This window comes from Xenopus laevis, chromosome 9_10S (assembly GCF_017654675.1).
Source record: "Xenopus laevis strain J_2021 chromosome 9_10S, Xenopus_laevis_v10.1, whole genome shotgun sequence".
NCBI lineage: Eukaryota > Metazoa > Chordata > Amphibia > Anura > Pipidae > Xenopus > Xenopus laevis.
Genome location: NC_054388.1, coordinates 71,209,653 through 71,233,666, shown reverse-complemented (window position 1 = coordinate 71,233,666; position 24,014 = coordinate 71,209,653). Strand labels below are relative to the sequence as shown.

Sequence of the window (24,014 nt, the reverse complement as noted above, 5' to 3'; positions counted from 1 at the left end):
ATTATCGGTGCTGAATTTCAAAGCGGCACAAACTCATGCAGTTCCATTTATCTTGAACTAAGAGAATTTCTCTTTCTCACCGCATGCCCTAAAGGGCTTAGAAGACATGTGATGTGTGTGTTGCAGCTGCTCCTATTACCTCTAGTTTACCTGGCATTTTCCTACTGTGTGAGGTTGCTAAGAGAGGATGAATAATCATGAAGCGAATGCAGAAACAGATGATACATGTTACTCTAAATACAACCTGTTCACTGTTGTTTTTCTCTCCATTTCAAGGTTTTTGATTTCCTCGCGTTAAATCTGTCAACTGTTTTGATCTTGTACATAAAAGGGGGGGGGGAGGGTGAGTCTCCGTTAACCTAGGTCTCACTGGTATAATTTTTTTGGTTTATATTTCTTCCAATTTTCTCTGAATTTTCCTTTTTCTGTACCACAAATCTGCCTCTCGCAGAGAGCTTAAGTAACTCTCCTTTATTCTACATGACAATGGATCCTAGGGTTTTACAAAATGCTATTATGCTTCACTGAACATAACTATAGCAATGAACTACATGTGGGAAGAGCAGAGTGTGCAGACAGTCTCTTGTATTCTCCGCATCTTATATGTAGTTGTTCTACTTCTTAGGGGGAATAAATTACTTTAGATTGCTGAATGCAAAACATGACAAAACAGCTGGCTTAATTATCACTCTGACAGCCGTTCTGGCAAATGCTTCCTTCGTCTTTAACCTGTGAGCTTTCCATAAACTGAGTGCTTCTTTTTCCTGTTAATCTATGTCCATTCGTTGATCTAGTGGGAAATGGACTAAGGAATGCTTTTCCATGGTGATAGTTATCATAAAGGCTACATACTGTAGTTACCTTAGGACCGGCACAATGGAATCTACAGCTTCCGAGTCTGAGGACCCAGAATATTCTTCTTCAAATTTTAAAACAAAGGAGTCAAATGACAAGATGATCCAGCGCTTGCAAGGAATGTGAGTACCTGTTTTTTTTTACTATTTTTGTCTATTATTTTTAAGGTGGGCTCTGTTTAAGGTTGTACTCATAATAAAGTACATACAGTCTGAGGACTGAAGTATCAGAGCTTATTGCAGAATAAAATGTTATTATGCAGTTTATTTCATTTAAGGAAGCTGCAAGGAAATTTAAGTTGGAAAGATTTTAGGACATTTGTCGTACTGTTGCTATTCCAAAAATGTGCAGTGGCAGCAACTGCCCTTAGTACAAACTACAGTATATATGTTTTATATGGTTTTTTCCCTAACTGCAAATCACTATTATACAAAATATACAGATTTACAACATTCAATTTAGAGTGGGAGAATAAACTGCTCCTCAACTGAGAATTTTATATATTAATTTCCAAATGTTTATCGTTAAAATTGACTTTGGTAGCAATGTATTGGTGCTAATACCTGTTTTAAAAACACATAAACCTCTATAATTATCCTTGTGTTGACATTTATTTAGAATGTAAAATAAGAAATGTGTGTGTCTTTTGCGATTTATAGTTTCTTATCTTTTTTTCATCTGACAGAAGGAAACATGCTTTTGTATTGCTTAAATGGTGTAAAGAAATGTGCTCATGTTTCCATGGAGAAGTTCATAGTTGTTATGTAATTGTGTTCTTTTTCTAGACCTGGTAGTGTTCCAAAGGGATGGAAATTAAAGCATGGGGGCTACATTTGAAATATTCATGGTCATTTTGAGCCAAGTAAAATGATACTAGTGAAGAAAGTGTGTTTATTTTGTTTCTGATGTAGGCTTGACAAATTAAAGTCTGAATTGGGACAAATGATCTGTTAAAACTGACTCATAACCAAATATTTCATCAAGCCAAATGTATTGACTATGATCAAACTGATTCAAACCTTTTTTATAAGGGGGTTTCTTCACAGGTGTATTTCTATTGGTAGAGGAATGATCAAAATTGCTCCTTGCCAACTGCCAATGCCAAACTTTGTTGCAATGGAATTCAGCCTGAAAAAACATAAAAAGTGTAATGATCAGGGAGGAGTTATTACAGAGAAACTAGCATTGGAACGCCCATGACTAGGCTCATCAAACAATGGGTACCCAGATGTGGTGGGTGGACTTCAATTTTTTTATATCCCATAGAGTAGAATGGTGTTTGACTTCATAAAGCAAATTCATTCTACTGAACTGAAATATGTGTCTGCTTTGGTGAATTTTTCAATTCATAAAAACTCTTCTGCCAGTTAGGAAAATGTTCCTGGCCAACTTGTAAGAACATTAGGTATATCTTCTTTAAAGTTAAAGTAAATAATTACTGTATGTAGTCTCTATCCAGTCCATGTTCAGGTACTCATTACACAACATACAATCTTTAAATAGACTAAACTAAGTGCAGAGCAGGGTGTAAAGTGTAAAAAATGGGTGCAATCTGACATGTATATTGCACTTTGCTCCATTCCCTGCACTACAGTGATTTTTTTTTGTCTGTACTCCAATACGGAGTGTAGAGACCTGTGTTCCCTAGCATGAATGCAGTATCACCTGTGTTTAGCAGCAATGTATCATAAGGTTCACAATTTAAGAAACACCTGTGGCCACAGCCCACAACAGAGTCTTGTATTTACAGTCTGCACTATGGCAGTACTCTGCACCTAGTGCCAAATTTCCAATCTGGTGCAAAGTGCAGAACCCAGGCAAGTGTTTTTTAAATGAGCACAAATCATGGTATTCAGTGCTCTACAAAACAAGTATTGTGCAGTTTTTCCAACAAATATAGTTAGAAAGGGACCATTTTTACCTATTCCAAATACAGATTGTTGTTTAAGTACTGTTTGTGCCATCAGCATTATGCAACTGTGCCCTGTTTTCTAACTGGGAATTTTGCAGGCCTATACTAAGCCAACCTTAGTTTTTAAAGAAATCGGATCAAGTGGAGGCTGACTTTCATACCATAGCATTCAGCCTAGACCAGTATGTAATTATGCTTGTCTGAGCTAACCAATAAGTGTACAATAGGATACAGAATGGTAGATGTTTGACCTCTTCCAGCTCTATTTATGCTTGCTCTTCTAATTGTGTCTGTATGTCTCCTAAATAAGAACAAAACCCTAAAATACGTTTATGGACTATGCTTAACTTTTTGTTTCAGAAAGGTATTGTTATTTTTGAAATATAATAGGAATCATTTATAGAGACCACAGATTCCAGTGCAAGAGCTCTGTTGCTCATTTTAAAGGCAATTGTATCCAGGGTCTGGGTGGAGTCGACACTGGATTTGAAATCCAGTTCTTATTAGAGAGCACATTACTGGTGGATCCAAGGCAGCCCTGTCTTTACCACCTGCCACTGACTCTTCCTAACTTGTGTTTTGGTATGACAAGCATGTTAAGCTGACCATAGATGTAACATTTGTTTCATAGCCTTTTGGATCATGTGTGGAGTGTGCTGACAATTTTAGTGCCGTGACAATTGGTTGTTTAGTCGATCGGACAGGTAAAACATTTATGTTGGCTAAGATAATAACTTTTGTACAATTGCTGTCTGTCAATTAATTAATGTTTTGTTATTTTTCCTACTTATTTGAATGGTAGGTACGTCTATGGTTTTAGGGGATAGGAGGGTGGTGCCTTATGCAGTCTCCACTCCTCATGAATACATCACAGACAAATGCAGGCAGCACTGTATTCATAGAGACACACAGGTCACAGCACTTGATTTTGGAATGCAGAGACCTGTGGCAATTTTCAAAGGTGCCGGCCATAAAATGCAAAAAACATAGCAAGTTGCACCCTTTTTTGCACTTTACACTGTCCTGTACATAGCAATTGCACCCTCAGATCTGATCTGCACAACAATAGCACAAAGTACCTTGACATTGCCAGGAAAGTCATAAAATTTTATTAATGAAGAAGCAAATCATCTGGGAAATGATTATCTGAGAAAGGGTCCTTTTTTTACCTTAGAAGGGTTAGTTTTACAAACTGATGGCTATGGGTTTCACAAGAATCTGTTTATGAAACTTTATCTTAAGAACTAAGGGTCTGCGACTAACAATTTCATAGTATGATAGAATAAGGCAAACGTATTGCTTTTTGTTTCATAACCCCGTAATAGTATGTTTGGCCAACGAGATACAATACTACTTACATGATAGCACCTCTTAATCCCCCTATCATGTATTCGTGCAGTCCTTCTTGAATTGTAGCCATCATTTATCCTCTGTAAATATCTGTACAATTAGTCACATTTATATAGAATTATAAATACAAATAAAGAATTCAAAAAAATAGGACAATGTGAAAGAATGCATCATATACACATATTATACACTATTTTGCATCAAATAAGCCAATCTTGTTTAAGAGTTTTCCTGAACAGTAGTTAATATATATTATTGGTCTGAAACATGTTTTGTGGCAAAACCTCCATTGTTGTGTATTTCACTGGCCCCTTAGTGTTGTTGCAGCCTGTGTTTGTTGGCTCTGCTATTGTTGCAGCAACAGCTATTGCCACAACCAGAAGAAACTGTGAGACATACAGAACTATTCTGAACCAGCATAATCCATAATTTGCTGAATAGAAACCACATTATACGTCCATTCAGTAGACAAGGTACACTCAATGCTCCAGTACACAGGTTTCAAAGGGGTCTCACATCTTAGAGACTCTTCATGGTTTTCATAATATCCGGTTATTTAATCAAGAGATGGTCTGTCAGAGGACACTTTACTCTTTATAGCATGCGGGTAACCATGGCAATACATTCAATGGAAAATTTACTCTTACTGAACTGAAACAAATTATTACATAACCTGTGGTTTTAGTTGAATTATTTTTTCCTTTCAATTCATTGCCATGGTTACAAACATACAATAAATGACTATGCATGCTTTAAATTATATATCTTTGTCAAATAACCAGTGTAGGCACAATGCATACATTGGCCCATGACTGTCCAGTTGGCAGATTGAAACCAAATTTGTTTAACACTAAAGTTATATGAAGTGCTCCCTGATACGTGTCTCAGTGACACGTATGTTGGTAATGGCAAAGGGAATGCCTATGCGCCCACTCCACCCACATTCATGAATATAAGGGAAACACTCCAATTTGTGCTCTGTAATGGAGTGCGAAAACCTACAGTAATTCATCTCTTTGTAGGGCAGAAAATGCAAAAAACTTGGTGGATTAATAATAATCCAAAGATTTGTATGAATTATGGGACACAGCATAACAGCACAGTAACCACGAAAAATGTTTGTGGATATGAACATTTTTATTTCTTTCACATCAAATACAGGTATGGTATCTTTTATCCAGAAACCCATCACAAAGCTCCAAATTAGGGGAAGGTCATCTCCCATAAAGAGTCCATTTTAAGAAAATAATTTAAATGATTTTTAAATTATTTAATTTCTCTCTGTAATAATAAAACAGTACATTGTACTTGATCCTGTACTTGATGTCTTTTCCAGAAAACACCAGGTCCTGCTCATTCTGGATAACAGAATCCATACCTGTATGCAAAAGTACACAAAGGCTTCTAAATGAATATGTAAAAATAAAAGGGCCAGATTTGCAAACAGCTGTTACTCTCCATATGTAGATTATCTGCAAAGAACAGCCCTGATTGTTTATAACTGTAAATAGCAAGAGAGGCTTACACTTTCATTTAGTCTCCTTGGAAGCACTGTATCTAGTTTCTAAATCTCAGTGTAAAACTAGCAAACGTCACAATCCCCTGTTTTATATCAACTCTAAAAGCTGTCAGTGCATTCTGATGTTCAATGTCTGCAAGAAAGCGCATGACTAAAAGGTTTTCTTTTTCCCCTTTCATTTACTTTTTTCATTTGCCACTCTCTAAGGATTCCACCCTTAAACAGGACATGGTACTCTTGTATACTTGCCGAATCTGAAATAAAATCTATATTCAGGTGAATGGCAGGGGATGGATCCCATGGTTATGCAATCTTGTAAGTCGATTAATTGTTCTCCAATGAATGAAAATCACTGTTCAACAAAACATGTTTGCTTACTTGCCCAATGAATAGAGGTCTTGGTCAGAGACGATCCACACTTAAAACATCAGTGTTGGAGTGGGTTGAAGGGGGGGGCGGCATTGCTAGTGCAACATGCCCAATAGCTCTCTCTGCACTAGTGGAGTCCTAGCTCTTAAAGTTACAAGTTGCTGCTCCTTGTAACTGGCCACTCACTGCAATGTGAGGCAAGGTTCTCATCTTGCCTCATGGCAGGAACATTCTTGGTCTTGGGTCCCTGGTACAACCAGTGTCACGAGCACCCGGTGGCGCTTCTCTTCAATTCCGGGGTGGCGTCCAAGATGTCGGCGCCCCCTTAGGCGCCATGTGGTTGTGTCGCTGGCGTCTTGATGTTGGCGCATAAACGTGTGATGTCATGATGCTGCACATTGGTGCAAAAATTCAAAATAAAAAGCATCCAGGGCAATAGTTCATTGCCCAATTATAGGTTCCTGTTCCTGGACTACCTGGGTGCTATTATTATTGCCAAATCTACTTATTCTGGACTTTGACCCCTGCTTTGACCTGGTTTTCGATCCTTTCTGTCTGCCTTGTGATTTTCGGCCTGTTCTTGACTATACATCCTGATTTAACCCTTTTGATACCACAAACTTGGATTTTGACCCAGCTTCCTCCTAGGTCCTGACTACTCCCGCTAGGAGCCTTTAGGCCCCCTGACAACCAGGAGACATAGAGTACCAGCAAACCATACAATAGTAGGGCAGGATATGAATGAAGGTGTATGTAAAATTTTATATCTATGCCCATCTATCATTGATCAGCCTTCTCTACATCTATCTGCTAATACATGAAGAAGAAATGAAGGTAGGAACCATTACAAAGCCCAATTAATTCAATCACTATCACCATAAAAACAGCTTGCCCAGCAGCTTGTACCAGATTTAGATATGTTCCGTATATGCCAATAAAACATTTTGCTGTGTTTACATTCATATTCATGTTACTTACAAGAATACAACGCACAGAGAAATCAACAATGTCGTTATTATAGACTTTACTATGCCATCAGTGACAGAAAAGAAAACAAAGGGCCCTATTTATATGCATGTAAAATATTTCACATCTAAAAAAATGTAAAATGAACAGTAGGTTAAAAAGTGTAAAATGAACAGTAGGTTAAACTATAACACTTCATTTTAAATAATGCCAAGCAGTGTAGAAATCTGTCATTACAAAACATTTATACTTATGTGTGTTTACATTAGATCAGGCTAACAAAATTGCATTATTATTTTTTATTCCAGACCTTCCTAAATATGCGCCTAATTGTGAGCCTAGCAGAGAGATGAGTACAGCACTATACTGGTACATGCCTAGTGTGGGTCAACATCAGAAAGCTCAAAAATGAAGCCAATGTGTACTTGCCTCAAGCAAACCAATTTCTCAGAGCAGATTGCTGATATCATACTATAATTGTGGTTGTCTGGGAGCTGAGGAAGCCCAGTTAGATAACCAAAAGTAAAAGTAGTTAATTACAGACATTTATGAACCTACTGACATGCTATACAAAGACTTTATTGTCAATCATATGTGCCATATTTAACTGTTATATATTTTAAGGCATAAATCCATGAAATGCTGGAATCTGGATATGTTTGTTTTTCACATAACTGCTGAAAATTACTACACAACTAATTAAGCTGGTTCTCAGGGTTACAGAAATACCACATATGGGAGCACTCTCGGGAGAATTAACCATGAAAAGGCTAATAATGGAGAGACCAAACAGGAAATTGTCTGTCATCAGTTTACTGGGTGTGTATAATAATTTTGATAACTGGAGAAACCAACAACACTAATAGGAACCAAACAGAATACATCTCTGACTATGCACTGATCTTACCAGTAGCTTTTTTCTCATTTAAAAATCTAAATTCAGAAGTGAATTTTACAATATATATATAAATGTATAAATATTTTATGTACAGGTATAGGGTCTATTATATGGAATACTTGGGACCTGGAGTTTCCAGATAAGCACTCGCTCCCTAAATTGGATCTCCATACTTTAAAGGAAAATTATACCCCCAAAATCAATACTTAGGCAAGAGATAATTTACATCACATTAAGTGGAATATTAAAGAATCTTACCAAAGTGGAATATATATTTAAGTAAATACTGTCCTTGTATATCTTTTTCCTTGAGCCTCCATTTTATGATATTCTCTGTGCTGCCTCATAGATCACCTGACCAGAAATACTGCAGTTCTAACTGTAACAGGAAGTAGTGTGGAAGCTCATATGGCTCATGTGACCTAATATTGTTTGGTATGTTTGTGTGCACTGTGAATCCTAAAATCCCGGGGGGGGGCAGCCTTTATTTCTTAAAATGGCAATTTTCTATTTAGGATTACCCAGTGGCACATACTACTAGTAGTCATCCCAGTTTCTGATGAAACTCATCTGGGGATCACTCCTGCATATGGGCAACCATGTAGAATAGCAACCTCTTCCTGATTGCCCTCTGGATCCAGTCAGACCATTGGGTGCTTTTCCACCATCTGTAAAACTTTGCACAATATACCCTGTATCATAGACCTTTAACTCCAAAATGTGAAAGTAATAACTTTATAGATACTTGAGGAATAAATAATGATACAGTTTTGCATTTCTGAATTAACATCCTGTGGTTACAGCTGAGAAATACAGGAGAAAGAAGCAAAAATAATTCAGCTAACTATAGATTATAATAACCATTCATCAAACTGTTCTCAATTCTGTTTTACAAACTCATCTTAGCGGTTTAAAGAGATCTTCTGCAAATCAGCCCTCATAATTATTAATTGCAAGCAGGTGCACATTGACTTCCATTCACAACATTCTGTAATGACATGGCTGGTGTGCATTCAGGTAATTTGTGTCAATGTGGATAATGCATCAGAGATACTTTACACATTCAAAATCACATATCTAAACGTTGTCAAGATATCCTATTAATACATTATAATTTATACAGTATGGCACAGGTGGGGGATTGGTGGCTTGTCATGCACTTTCATACCATGTGTCTGCTCACTTGTTAAAGCAATACCATGATCTACTACATAAGAGTTTGCAAAACATTTTTTTCCAGGGCTACTGCGACTTAAATGGGACATATACCCAATGTATAATTTAAAGTAAAATGATTTATATTTATTGGGATGTTCAATGACTTACAGTATGCATTATGTGCTGTGCAATCTTTTGCACTAATCTTTGCCATACCCTTTGTGACACATGGCTAAACTCAGCATATGCAGTACTTTAGTTCCTTATGCAATGTATAGGGTATATCTTTCTTTACCTGTGCTTAAATCATGAATCATGAAAAAACATGTTCACCACTGGCAGTATTGTTGGATGTGTCAGATGAGCACCAGATGGAGCACTGTTGGTTTTGACTATACACACCTTTATGGTGTGTCTCCTGAGAGCAGAATCAGACTGGGCCAGTGGGACACCGGAAAAAAAACCTAGTTGGCCCTACTCACTCACCCCCCCTTCATGCACTCTGGAAATCCTTCCCCAACTCCTCTCCTTTGATAGCAGTAAAGGAGGAACAAGGTAAAAGAGACATGTTGGGGAGAGGGGGTTGTAGCCAGGGGATGTGCCACACTGAGGGTGGTCTGCACAGACATTTGGAGGGGGGTCTGTGAGACATTAGGAAGGGGGCCCTTAAGGATGCAGCCTGGTGGGCCCCTGACACCCTGGTTCGATACAGACTGAAAGGATGCAAGAATTGGGAGAAGATTGCAATGTGAAGCTCCTACAGTATTGGCCTAGGCCAGTGCAATTTTCGGTGAAGAACCGGATTTCAGGCAAACTATTATAATCACTGGGGGGGTTGCCTTTCCTTCTTTAAGTTTTATAGTTTTAAATTTAGCCATACACATTATATTTTGTTGAAGCATTTCTTTGAAAAACAGCCTGGATCAGTACTTCCCTGGCACTCTTTTATATACCCATATAAAAGATGAGAATTACTATACTGTATATTGGTATAAAATGTTAGGTTTTTCATCGCTCATCACTGAGATTTGCATCTGCAGTTCTTTAACTCCATGTTAAGCACGAAACAAAACAGAACCGTGTTAGTCAGTAGCAAAAATAACAAATGAAATAACAAACAAATACAAAAAGTATTGTTAAAGTGATACCTATATTGGCTAACCATATAAAAATAAATTGCAAGCTTTCTCGGCTTTCATACAAATGAAATACTTTTTGTATTTGTTTGTTTTTTTATTTGTTATTTTAGTTCCCTGTTAAACCCTACATGCAAACCCCTTTGTGACTGTGTAAGAACTTAGGGCTTAGAAAATGCAGCATGCTGCTTCTAAGCAAATGCAATAAAATGCAAATGGAGTAAAACGCAACTTAGAACGTTCATGAGTACAAAAAAATTACAACAAAATACATATCCACTGGAGAACCAAAGGTACAGGGAATTATTTCGGACTTATTGGATATTATGTGCAACACTTGTTCTGGATAGCATAGATCCTTCCAATATATACTGTATATAAATGTAGCTACATCTGAGATCTCTGTTGTTCTACAGAACTGAAATGTCTGTTTGCTTCAATGAATCATTTGCTTCGTATGCTTGCTGGGATCTTTCCAATTAGTACATCTGGACCTGCAAGTATTTTTAGCGCTGCTTAATATATGTTATTAAAATACTTTGTTTGCTACTTGTTTTTTTTTTTTTACTTTTCAATGGTTTTATTGTACAGTCCTAAGACTGCAGACTTTGGGTTTCTGGTATTTCCTTTATATTACTATTATAGTGTTTCTGCACTATACAATGAATATTGAGCACTGGGTGCACAAGTGATGCTATAAAAATCTAATACTGCACACTTCTATGGTTAACAGACTTGGAAAGAAGGTGAATGACTGAAGTGTGGGACATGTATTATTTACAAATGTATTTATTTACAAATAACCATCATGTGTAATTAATGTATACAGATATTGAAAATATGCTTAGAACTTAAAAATATGCTTATGATTATCCTTTGTCAGGGCCTAGGGACCAAGGAGGAAACTGTATGCAGAAAAGTCCACTTTGCAGTATCCAAAGAGGTTAAGAGAGTCTGTAGTCCTATACAAGCAACAAAATCAGGGCAGGCAGCAAGTAAGGCTGTCAAAGTCAAAGCAGGAGGTCATGAACTGATGGATCAAGGCGAGATAACAATTTAAGAGCACCCTGGAATTTTAGCAAGAAAAACCTATATTTGGGCATGAACTAGGGTCTCTAGCATCCTTTCATTTAAAATCTTCACAACAAAACATGGCACAATGATGTCACGCATCGCAGCATCATGTCAAGGAGATGGGCATCGCCATCTTGTATACGAAGCAGAGCTCTCCACAATGAAGGGCTACTGACAGAACTAAAAGGGTCTTCCACTTGAAGAGTGTACTTGAAGGAATGCTTGCTTAGTCTGCTGCAGATCCAGTAACCCATAATAAACAATCAACAGGAGCCTTTCTTCTTTTTTTTACAGTTGGATCATGTCAAACCTGTTTACTGCAAATATTGTATCCAACACAGTGGGAGTATATGGGTTGATCCCGAGGCTTTACTTCAGTGCTGTAGATGATGGTTCAAAAGTTGCTGTCCATGGGTCATCATCTCTGTAGCTCATTCGGTTTAATGCTAATATGTTAACTGAAGAGCCTTGAAGTGTAGCATTAACCATTCATAATTTATTAGTGGTCACGCAGTATGTGTCTTTGTAATTTATCACTGGTTAATGCTATACTTAAAGGCTCTTCAACGTGCCTGACAATGCAACTCATCAACAACTGATTAACAATCCCTCTTCTTGCAACCAAGTGCTGGTTGCCAAACCATATCTTATTCATACCCTAAAAACCATGCAAGTTTTAGAGTTACAGATTAACCCAGTTACTGAGGTTGAATATAAATTCTGAACTTTAACAATACAACAACAAAAAAACCACCAGTAACTGCCATGTTTTTTCCCCCATACATTAATGGGGCAGTTAACATTTTCAAAACCTTGCATTTTCAAATTGTATACCATGAATAATGACTTTTTTCAACCGTTTTCTATTTTTTTTTCTAAGGTTTACTTTCTAATAATGAAGCTAGATTTTATAATGCGTTATATTTCTCTGGACCTTTAGGGTATTGTCAGCAAATGTTGTATCAGCTGTAACAATTGTTTGAGACAGACTTTAGTATGAGACAGACATGTGTATGTGTATGGTCCTCGCTCGCGTCTCACTTTAAGTGGTGTAGTAAATTTAGATTGTCCTTGTTTTAGCAATCCTGGTTTCTTAATGCTGACTAAAGATCTAGGCTGAAAGTGTACTTCTCTTGCACCACATTTTCTGTCCGTATAAGCCTTGCATTTGGCTTGTTGACGTTTGACGATTAGATGATTTTGTAGGCACAGTATTTTGTGGAAGTTTGATATCTGCAACATGTAACTTAGTGCGCATCTGTCTGCCATGTAATAATTCAGATGGAGATGATTGGGTTGTTGCATGGCGCGATGCTCTGTAGTTATGTAGGAACTCTGTAAATACTTTCCAAGATTTCCCAGTAAGATTTGCTGTCTGTAGTGCTCTTTCAAACTTCTGTTGAATAATTTGATTTCTCCATTTGCTTGCGGGTAATACACTGAAGATTTCCAATGAACAATATTCCTCTCTCTCAGAAAGAATTGAAACTCAGATGAGACAAACTGTGGGCCATTGTTTGATATTAACTCCTTTGGATTACCTTCTCTGCTGAAAACTGTAGACAGAAATGTTATTACTCTAGCTGATGTTATATGAGAAACAAATGCAATTTCAGGCCATTTACTGTAATAGTTTATCAAGGTTATAGCAAATCTACAGTCTATAGGAGCATCTGTAAAAGGACCCACAATATCAATTGCAAGTTTTTCCCATGCTGCATCAGGGAATAGTACTGGCTGTAGTGGTGGTGTATGTGTGATAGCTGTTTTGTCATGATTCTGAAAAGTAACATAAGAATGAATGGCAGTTACCACATCAGCATCCATTGCTGGCCACCAGTATAGTTGTTGTAGTCTTTGTTTTGAACGTGCAATTCCTTGATGCCTCTCATGTGCAAGTTGTATGAGCTTTTCTTGCAAGGTCTATGGTACCAGTAAGCGGTGAGCTCCACAGACAACATAGCCATCTACTAAGGACAGTTCATGTCTAATCCTGCAGTAAGGTTGAAGATCAGGACTGAGTTTCTTCTCATCATTTGGCCATTTGCTTTGTAAGATGTCCTGTAGTTTTACTTGAATTGGACATGTGAGGCAAGCTTGCTCAAAATCAGCAGCTGTAACTGTAGATGATAGTAAATCAGTTAATGCTACAACTTCTATGTCATCATCCAGTATATCAGAAGCTGCAGGTAAATGTGACAAACAATCAGTAGTAACATTTTTCAAACCTGGTTGTATTGCATTTTGTAGTTGAAATTCAGTAGCCTTGTTGACCATCTAGCTATACAATTCCAGCTCTTCCAAGTCACTTTGTTGTAAGCAGTGTAGTTAAAGGACTATGATCAGAGCATAAGATGAGGTTCTCCATTTTTCTGTTGCCCAAACACATGCTGCAGCTTCTTTTTCAACAGTTGAATACTTACGCTCTGCCTCTGTACGTGTTCTGGATGCAAATGCAACAGTTTTCTCTGTATGATCAGCATGGATCTGTGTGAGAACTGCACCAACGCCACAGTCTGAAGCATCTGTAGTAACCATAGTGGGTAGTGCAGGATCAATAAAGCTAGCGCTGGACTGTTCACAATTAGCTGTTTCACTATTTCAAAGCTATGTTGAGCAGACTCTGACCACACCAGACTAAGTTCCACGTAGCATTGCTCTAAGTGGCTCCACAACTGAAGCATAGTTGGGAATAAACTTAGAATACCATGAATTAAGACCTAAGAAAGCTCATAAGATCTGGAAATCAGATGGAGTAGGTGCTTGTGTAACAGCGTTGACATGGTTAGGGTCAGGCAGTAGTCCATCTTGTGAGATTATGTGACACAGAAATGACAGCTGAGTTTGTCTGAAGTGGCATTTGGAAAGGTTCAGCTTCAGAGATCAATACACAATCGAATACCTCCAGTTTTCTTCATTGTTACAACAATTGGTGAAACCCTTTTAGAGGATTCTGATTTTTCAATCACATCTTGATCTACCAGTTTCTTTAGTTCCTGTGAGACAGTCTTCCTTATAGAGTAGGGCAATCACATCAATTTCTGGCATACTGGTTTTACATCTAGTCTCAACTTAACTTTGTGTACAAAGTTTTTGCACAATCCAGTGAAGTGTTGCTTTGTGGTGACATTTTTGACACTGGCTGTGTGGCAGGCACTGGTGCTGTAGTAATGAGACCATCAACTAATTGTAGGTTTAATGCAGCAAAGAGATCCCTTCCAAGTATAGCAGTACCCTTATTCACAATGTAAAAGTCACATTTTGCAGTATTTGATTCAAATTTTACAGTCACTGGCAAACAACCAAGCACAGGGATTGGATCCTTTAAAGGGGACCCGTCACCCAAAGAAATTATTCAAAATCCTATTTTATCACATTATTCAAGCAAAATGAACTTTATCTAGTATAGGTAAATCTAAAAAAAAAAAAAAAAAATCTAAAAACAACTGGATCAATGTAATCAATGAAGACGTTTCACTACTCATCCGAGCAGCTTCTTCAGTTCAACTGACTGGTGTGGAAAGTTCTTGGTATATAAACTCTTCCACTAAACCAATCACAATGGCACATTGTAACTCTTCAAAGAGGTGACATCTGAAGAAATTCACAGAGGTGTAGATTCTGTGTAGTTACTGTGATAGGATTATCCAAAGTGTCATGCAACTCCTAGAAAGAGGTGTTACTTGTGAGAGTTGCATGAATGGATGTGTGAAGTGTTCTGAAACCGCCAGGGTACAGATGTTAGAACAGCATTGTATGTAGCAGACAGGTGGTGTCGAAGGCCTCCGCCTCTGTTTAGGGATGGTTTCTCCACCTTGACATGAATTGCCTCTTTCACGCCTCGTTCAAACCAGCGATCTTCTTTATCCAAGATTTGGACCTTGCTATCTTCAAAGGAGTGTCCCTTGTCTTTTAAGTGTAGAAAGACAGCTGAGTTTTGCCCTGTAGAGTTCACCCTCCTATGCTGAGCCATTCGCTTGGTGAGCAGTTGTTTTGTCTCCCCAATGTATCGATCTGTGCACTCCTCGCTACACTGGACTCCGTATACCACATTGCTTTGTTTTTCTTTAGGGGTTGGATCCTTTGGGTGTACCAGTTTTTGTCTCAGTGTGTTGCTAGGTTTGAAAAACACAGGCACGTGGTGTTTGTTAAAAATCCTCCTGAGTTTCTCAGACACTCTAGCAACACATGGGATGACTATGTTTTGCCTACTATGTGTCTCCGGGCAGTTATTTCTATTGGTGTTCCTGTTGGGCTTGGTTGCTGCTGTTTTGACAAAGGCCCAGTCTGGGTAGCCACACGCTTTCAAAGCTCCTCTAAAATGTTTTTGCTCTTTTTCTTTGGACTCTGTATCAGTTGCCACAACTTTCGCCCTGTGGTGCAGAGTTCTAATGACACCCAGTTTGTGTTCCAGCGGATGGTGGGAATCAAACAACAGATATTGATCCGTATGAGTGGGTTTCCTGTATACTTCTGTCTTCAAGTTACCCCCCTCTTATTATTGGAGGTCCTCACATCTTTTTTGAAATACTGTTTTGGACTTGCACCTTGGGACTGGGGTGAACTGTGAGTAAATCCTCTATAATTAATTTAAAATTTAGATTTTGTATTTTTGACTTATCAATTATTTTTTGAGTAGTATCATACATACATTCTCTCTATGTGGCATTAGCACAAACCCTGCTATTATATATAGAGTTGGTTGTTACCTGTGACTTTGGGAATCTAACAGATTAAATTCTAAGAGACCAAATAGTGGAAAAAACAAACTTACCTCGCATTAGAGAGAGACTGCTCCTAGAGCAGGATTTAACCCTTGCAAAGGCTATTACAGTTGCTAGCCAAATTGAAACAGCAGTGGCAGAGGCTAAAACTCTAAGTCAGGGAACTGCTGGGAATGTAAAGCACTGTGCACTGTGGCCTAATATTCACAGTCACAGGCAAAATACAGTGCTAAGGAAAGGGATTCACCTAAACTGAAAAACCGTGCAGCAAATAAAAATTTAAAATATTGCTTTCGCTGTGGTTCAACACAACACACTGCAAATTATGCTACATGTCCTGCAAAAGCTGTACAGTGCAGCAAATGCAAAAAAGTAGGACATTTTGCTTAGATCTGCTGTAGTTCTGCTAAATATGTTTATGAAGTCACTACTACAAATGTTACAGTATTAAGTGTGGATAAAGCTGGTACGTTTATTCCAGACAAGTTTATATGCACTGTCAGTACTGCTTCTGCTGACAAGGGACACTCAAGCATCATAACACCATAATATCCGCAAGAGCAAGTTTACTAAAGTGCAAGCACTACTGTCATTGCGAATATTATGGCGTACATACTGTATATTTTAACACCTATTATCGCATTCAGTAAGTAAGTTGTCTTCCAAAATTTAACTAAAGATTATCACCAGACTTGTCACCAAATATAGAAAAAATTGTTGCCAACTTTTATCGCCACCCAGAGAGTGGCGTTATGTGAACAAAAGACAGAAATTGTATAGTACAACAGGAGTATAGTCAGTTTTTTTTAAACATAGGCAGCGAAAATTAGTGATTGCACTGGGGAAGAATGAAGCTTATACATGTATTTGCAGTGAATTTATGAAGAAAAATTCGAATAACAGGAAAATAATTTATTCCTGATAGTACTTAATTGGCCATAAATATATTTAATAATACATTATAAACTGGTAATAAATACTATTTCATATAAACTCATTTATATATGATATATATATTCGTTAGTGTGTCCATTGGCAGTGGTACCAAAATAATCTGCAAGATTTAAAGCAGATTATTCAGTTAACCTAAATGAGTACCAAAAAACTCGCTATTCTCTAGAAATAATGCTGAAACAAACTGCTACGCTTGTGTAATTAACGTCACTTATCACAAGACAAATTTGTCTCTTGGCAATTTAGTAAACATGCAAGCGGCAGTAATTTTGTCGGACGATAATTCTCATGGATAATTGTACCAGGCATGGAGACAAACCTGCCTGACCAAAATCTTGCTGAGGATTGGTTAGATATATATAGTGCAGGTTTAAATTCAGCCCATTACTACCTATCAATAGTAGGATACCCATACAACTTAAATATATAGCTGTTTATCATTAGAGTAAAAGTAACCTGGCTTTTCTTTCTGATTCTTCCATTCTGTCTGTATCCCCTGACATTTGAATTACTTTGTACTACTTTGAGTTACTTTGTATAAGATTCATTTGTACACTGATAAAACCAAATGTAATATAATTTACAAATAAAAAAATTCAGCCCAATAATGTGGTCCTCTTCTGTCTGGTCTGCACAGACCTCCGCTATGAGCCAATCGGTGACCTTTGGATCATTCTGACACTTGTATAGCTATGCTGTAAAGCATTAAAAAGCAAGCATAATGTGATGCATATTTTAACATGATTCACCAGGAGCTTATGAAATTACCATTTTGGTTTTAGAAAGTATTTTTTACCCCTTTGAGGCAAACTAGGAGTGGTCAAAAAATGTCTGTTTTGTTTCTATTTACTGTGACTATTGTGTTACTAGTTATTTTAGCTAATGCATGAAGGATATTTGGGACATATGCCAGTTTAAATGCTGCAGTTACAGAAGGCAGTAATGGGGAATGATGTTCCCCAGGCAAAAACACTCCCTGGTGATCAGTGCGCTATAGCTTCAGATGTTTATCCAGCTCATCCTTTACATTAAGGCCACCCACAAAGCCCCTCAGTCTGTTGAAGCTCCTTTCACCAGCACTGTGCCAGACTTCTGATTCAGCCTCTGCAGAGCTCCTGTCAACTTATTCTGTCCCTTACACAGCCCAATAGCCCATGGGACATTTGGACTGCTTGATCTACTCAATCCCATGTACCCGCCATATCCAGGTTTATTCTGGAATATTGCATTTTCCAACCTGTCTTTTGTAAAGTGCTCAAACAAACCGCAACATAAAACCCTTGTGATACTCCTCACTCACAGTTTCTTCATTTGAAGTTTCTGTATCTTGTTCCCTTTCATTTTCCCTCTAGAGCAGGGCAGTGGGCAAACATGGTTCCTGAAAAAAACCCCCATAAATCTAAATTAGTCTTCCAGAGAAATTAATGGATGGATTGATTTTCTCTGAACATGACTTAACTATGACTGCTCCAGCTGTGATAATGAGTGATTCATCTAGTGCTGCTCTGAGGTAGCCAAACAAAATTACATTCAAAAAGGAAAAACAAGTTTTTAAAAAAAAACGAAAGGGAAAAAGAGCTCAAAATACAACAAGGGGCGGATTTATCAAGGGTCAAAAACTGTCAAATTCAATTAGGGAGTTATCCAAACTCGATTCAAGTTTTTAAAAACAATTTAATGAAATTTTAGAGATTTATCATACTAGTCAATTCAAATCTGACTATTCGCCACCTAAAACCTGCCGAATTACTATTATTATACCCCGAAGATGGAAAAAGTCAAAATCTGAAAATCCGGCATCCCAGACCTGCTGAGCTTGAATATAAGTCAATGGGACTGAAGTCCAGAAGATTTTTTGATCTGCGCTGGGTTCCGTGCAATAATCCGGTGTTTTCGGGGGGGGGTTTCAGGTGGAAATTCCGTAAAATTCGTATTTTTCACAATTTTTCGTATTTTTACCCTAAAACGAAATTGTCGGAAAAGTTTATTAATAAATAAGCCGAAAAAACCCGTACAGATTTGGTCAGAGTTTTTTTCAGAAAAAATAGAGATAAATTCTCACTTTGATAAATAACCCCCTAAACGTTGTAAATAATATTTTTCAGTCCAGGCCATCTTTATTTTTCCTTTAAGGGGATGTAAACCCTCTATATATGTCTCTCTCATCTCACTCTCAAGTCCACGGTAGGCATCCCTTAAATTTAATTACAGATGTAAAGGATCATCCAGTGACAAGAATGTTTGAATGCTTGGTTATAATTAGATACTTTTCCTGTTGGTGGCATTATATCAATAGGGCACAGTTCCCAAACTGTGCAGCTGAAAAAGGAATACACTGATATTTTTCTATATCTGAAAGGGAGGACCCTGACCATAGGCTAGACGCCTAAGAGGGGTGTGATTTAAAAAGGTATTATAAACACTGCAACAGGGCAATTACTCTGCCAGTATTTCATGAAAAATAATAGTGAATAAGGGGTGGATGCCTTGGTTGGTTAGGTGACAAGCAGGGTGGGGATGTTGAGTGGGGCAATCAGGGGATACCTTGGACACCCTTATCTATTGGCCCAAAAAACATTTTTTTAAGCAATGAACCAGGAATAAGTATAAACAGAATTCTCACGGGAAGATATTTAAGCCTTGTCAGCCACTGGCCTGGAGGATAGCAATGTAGAATCCATCCCAATGTTTGGTCTGAAACTTTCATCATGAAAATATTCTTGAGAATTCTGGAGAATTCAGTCCAGCAACAGTTGGGTGAAGAAACACTGCTATGGAAGTTATATGGCCCTCTAAGCTCATGTTCAACAGTTATATTCTAAAATGTCTGCCTCCCAGGCTCTTAGCATAATTAATGGAACTGTCCCAGCCTTAACCACAAACATACGCACTGCAATAACGACACAGTCAGAACAAAGGCCCATCTGAGAGTTGAGAATAGTCTCGCACGTGCTCAGCTTGAGGTATTCAGTCCATTTTAGTTTTACCTTAGAAGATAGGACCCCAGTTGTGACAAACACTACATCATACTCTCCTTTTGAAAAAAGAAGCTCTTACGAGAATGATTAATTTTAAAGGTTCAAGATCAGATTACTCAATTGGTGCAGATGAACGTCACCATTCCGTGCACAGAGGTGGTATTATACTAAAACCATTGGAGCTCTTTGGATTACAAGCATATTTATCAAGTTGGAAATGATGACATTTATTGGTAGAATAATGCTTAATTATAGGCTTAAATATTCATGATGAGTCCTAGTAACCTTTGCAGTTAATTTTTACAGCTAATCAGCCCCTAAGAGCCATGATGTGGACAGTTTATGGTAATCAGCATGAAACCAATCTGATGTGGAAACAGATATAAAATGAACAAATATGTAGCAAATATAATTAGAATAATTAATTTTGTAACATGCTCATTGGCAAAAATCATTTTTTGCCATAAATGACCCATAGATACATAATTACATAAACGGAATTGTTGCAGATACCTTGCTCCCAGCAGCCTTCTAAATCTGTCCCCTCTTCTGGCACCATATGCTCTTCCTCCTTGCTAGCCACCAAATAGTTTTGATATATGCAGGACATTTACTGATGCAAACAACCTGAACCCCCTGTGTTTTACATTTTTGGTATTTTCATAAGAGTTTGTAGACCCATAAAATATGAATTTGATGTATTTGAGTTATTTTCACAATTTTATTCAATTGAGTTTTTTACATTTAAATTTCTTAATAATAGACAAATATTCGAGTTTGGTACAATTTTGATTTCTTTTTAATTGAAAAAACTCCCCATCTCTTATATACCAGGGTGTACACATTTAATCAAGCGTTATATATAGATATACTGTATCTCAAACCTTACACAACCCAAAGGCATGTAGAAGTGACATTTCTGCTTGACCAAGGTCTAATTGAAGAACCCTAATGTCACCCTGTCTCCTGCAATTATTACAAATATTTTAGATTATGGTCAGCTTCTTGCTCAGTGCAAGTATGAATTCATGGGCTTATTTTTTCCTCCTGCCTTACAATGGAAAGCTAATTAACGAGAGAGCTACTTCTGGAAAAAATTAAATATCCAAATGATCATTTCCCAGTTTCCACATGAAGAAATATTTAACATACTGTGAGTAATTAAACCGTATATCATACGATTATTGGAAACTTTGAATGGGAAAATTGTTTAACTGCCAAGAAAAGACCAACTTCGTTAAATAATGTTCCCAAGGCAACAAGACTTATGTTTTTCTCATTCAAATAACTGGTTATGATGTAAAAAAAAATGAAGTGCTGAAATGACTATTGCTTGTCCACAGAGTCTGGCATTCATTACAGAATTTAATTTACCATCCCAGAATGGGACTGTGGTTTTAGCTAATTGGGGATCTTGTGTATTGTGTAACTCATCGTAACCAATGGAATCACCTCTTATTTATCAGTTGCAAAATCAGCACAGTAATACATACAGTATATAAGGATCCATAAGGAACCAGGCTTTAATAACTCACTTCCCAGTGCATTTAGTAAGTTTGGTGAGTCTTTCTTGGGTTTTCCCACCATTTCTTGCTTTTTTATAATTTAAGAATTTGTGACAACAAGTAGCAATACAACCTGAGCTAAACTGTATCTACTGAGGGAGTAAAATAGACAAAGAAGAAAGGATTGTCACAGTAAATGCAATTGCACATTGTGGGGTAGTGTCACTTCTGGGTTTATGTGACATTTCAGTGTAATTATTTTAGCACGTGTGTTGCACTATGTAGTATTCGGTGGGGACCATAGACTTTTGCACCTATATGCAGCTCAGCAGACTTTGCAGGGTGGACATAGTAGGCCTTGACTTGGTTATAGAGAACTATAATAAGTTTATACTTTTAATACATAGCATCAATAGAGGCAACAATTGCATCCATTTTAGCTCAACTGCATTGACAGGTGCAACACACAAAGGCAGCCCTGTTGTTACTTCCCTTCCACCAGACCTGACATTACTACATGCTGCTTTATTCTAATATATATTCAAATCTAATGTATAAGAGCTGTTACATATAGACCCAATAAAATTAAGAAAGTTCTGGTAAAGAATTCTGTCTATACAGATTGGTGAAAAAGCAATATCCAGAAAGTGCTTCCCTAGGTATTATTGTTATGATTGCAGTTAAAACTTTACATACAGTAGTTTGCCATTGTTCTCAGACTTTCTGGCCACAGCCATCCATGTCACCTCCCCCAGCTCTCCCATAGTGTCAGAATTCACTAACTATACCAGCAGGGTGTGTGAGGTTGTTGCCATTCTGCTTTAGAGAGGGAATAACCAGTAGCTCAATCTTACATGAGCCTGCAGCTTTCATTCAGACAGAGGAGAAACTGCACACAGACACCATGCTTCTCTTGCTTCAAGAAGACATAACTTTATTAACACTTCTGCTTTAGCAGACAAAGATCATGTCACATGACACTGTATGAGTGTGAGATCTTTATGAGAGCACATCCATTGATACCCATCTTAACAGAGGTTCAGTAGCCAGGGTCAGAATGGGGGGCTACTGCCTCAGGGCCCCCCTACGGTCCCTCCCCCCGCCGCACGTGTGCTGAGTTTTTACTGCGACTGGGAAGAGAGCAGGTCGTGGCAGGAAGAGAGGAGGAGGCACAAGGTGCGGATCTAGCCCAGCAGGGCCCACTAGAGCTGGGGGCCCACTGGGTTTTTTTTCCCGTTGTCCTGCCGGCCCAGTCCAAACCTGACAGTAGCGCCCTAAAAAGTGTGTTGTGATATCACTAGTAAAAGAACCAAATTAAAAGTTTTTTACTAGCTATTCAGCCAGGCTTTACCCTTACTTTATCAAACAAGCACGGTTTGATATCAAAATGAATAGGCATCAGTTTAAATACAGAATGTTAGACAGTACCAAGTTCCTCTATCTTATTAAGACTATGAAGTTTCCTGTGGTTTTACAGTTTCTGTATAGCATCAAGGAAACTGTGGTTTTATAAATCACTCTGATTCTCCAGTCGTTTCCACAAAGCTAGCTTCTACATTGGGGATTTTCTTTCTGGGATGATAAATTCTTCTTTAAAACAGACTTCCAGCAGTTCTCACATCTGGCATCTGGGGTTTGTGTACCCCCGGGAATCTATAAACCACTGCCTCCAACCTGTCTGTGGAACACTGCTCTAATAAATGCAATGTATATAATTGGAAGTCCACAATTGAATTATGTCTTTTGGTTGGCTTGTTGTATTACTATAAACAACTGTTAATAAAGGATTTACGTTGAATTTCAGAATTAAAACATTTATGTTGATAATACAGATGGGAAACAAACTTTGGTGCAGTTCCTGGTAGTTAACTAGAATGTTAACTTAATTTGTGTTTTTTAGCATACAGTGACCTGGGTTCTAGGATCTTGGGCAATGGGATCTTACAAGGAACTCTCACCTCCAAATCCTTCCACTGCCATTGTCCCAAGTCTAGTAACCTGTACCCTCAATCTCCCATGAATAATGGAAACCTGATCAATAGCGATGGGTGAATAAATTCACCAGGTGCGAATTTGCGGTGAATTTCTGCATTTGTCGCTGGCGAATAAATTTGCGAACTACCGCGCATATAAAAATTGTCGTGCGTCAAAATAATTATTAAGCTCATTGACTTCAATGCGTTTCGCAAATTTTTCGGGACAAATTTTGCCATCACTATTCATCAATAAAGTTGCGGGGATCAGACAGTTCTGCCCACATTTAAATTGACAATCATGTTTCATTCACAGAATATTTCTATTCTTTTGAATGATAAGCAGTGTCTGGAGGAGGAGTGTTTTGACTGCTGTGATTCTCCATGAGACCATGGGGTATATTTATGAAAGAGTGAAGTTAATAGTGAAGTTCCGCCACTCTCCATTCATTTCTATGGGATTTTTATAGGCGTATTTATCAAAGGGTGAACTTTCACTTTCACCCATTGATAAATACGCCTTTCAAAATCCCATAGAAATGAATTGAGAGCTGCGGAATTTCACTCTAGTGGCAGAACTTCACTCTTTGATAAATTTACCCCAAAATCACCAACCAAATTGCATGGTACGTCCTATATAGTT

The 24,014-nt window shown here is 37.8% G+C and overlaps 1 protein-coding gene across 1 annotated transcript in view; it reads left to right on the top strand.

Annotated features, from left to right (window-relative positions):
* The first annotated feature begins 337 nt into the window (after positions 1-337).
* pde1a.S (phosphodiesterase 1A S homeolog) overlaps positions 338-24,014 on the top strand; it is a 133,175-nt gene continuing 109,498 nt past the window's right edge. The window contains exon 1 of the mRNA XM_041578505.1: positions 338-977. Within this exon, the coding sequence (XP_041434439.1) occupies positions 823-977 (155 nt within the window). The 5' untranslated portion in view covers positions 338-822. The remainder of the gene's footprint in view (positions 978-24,014) is intronic.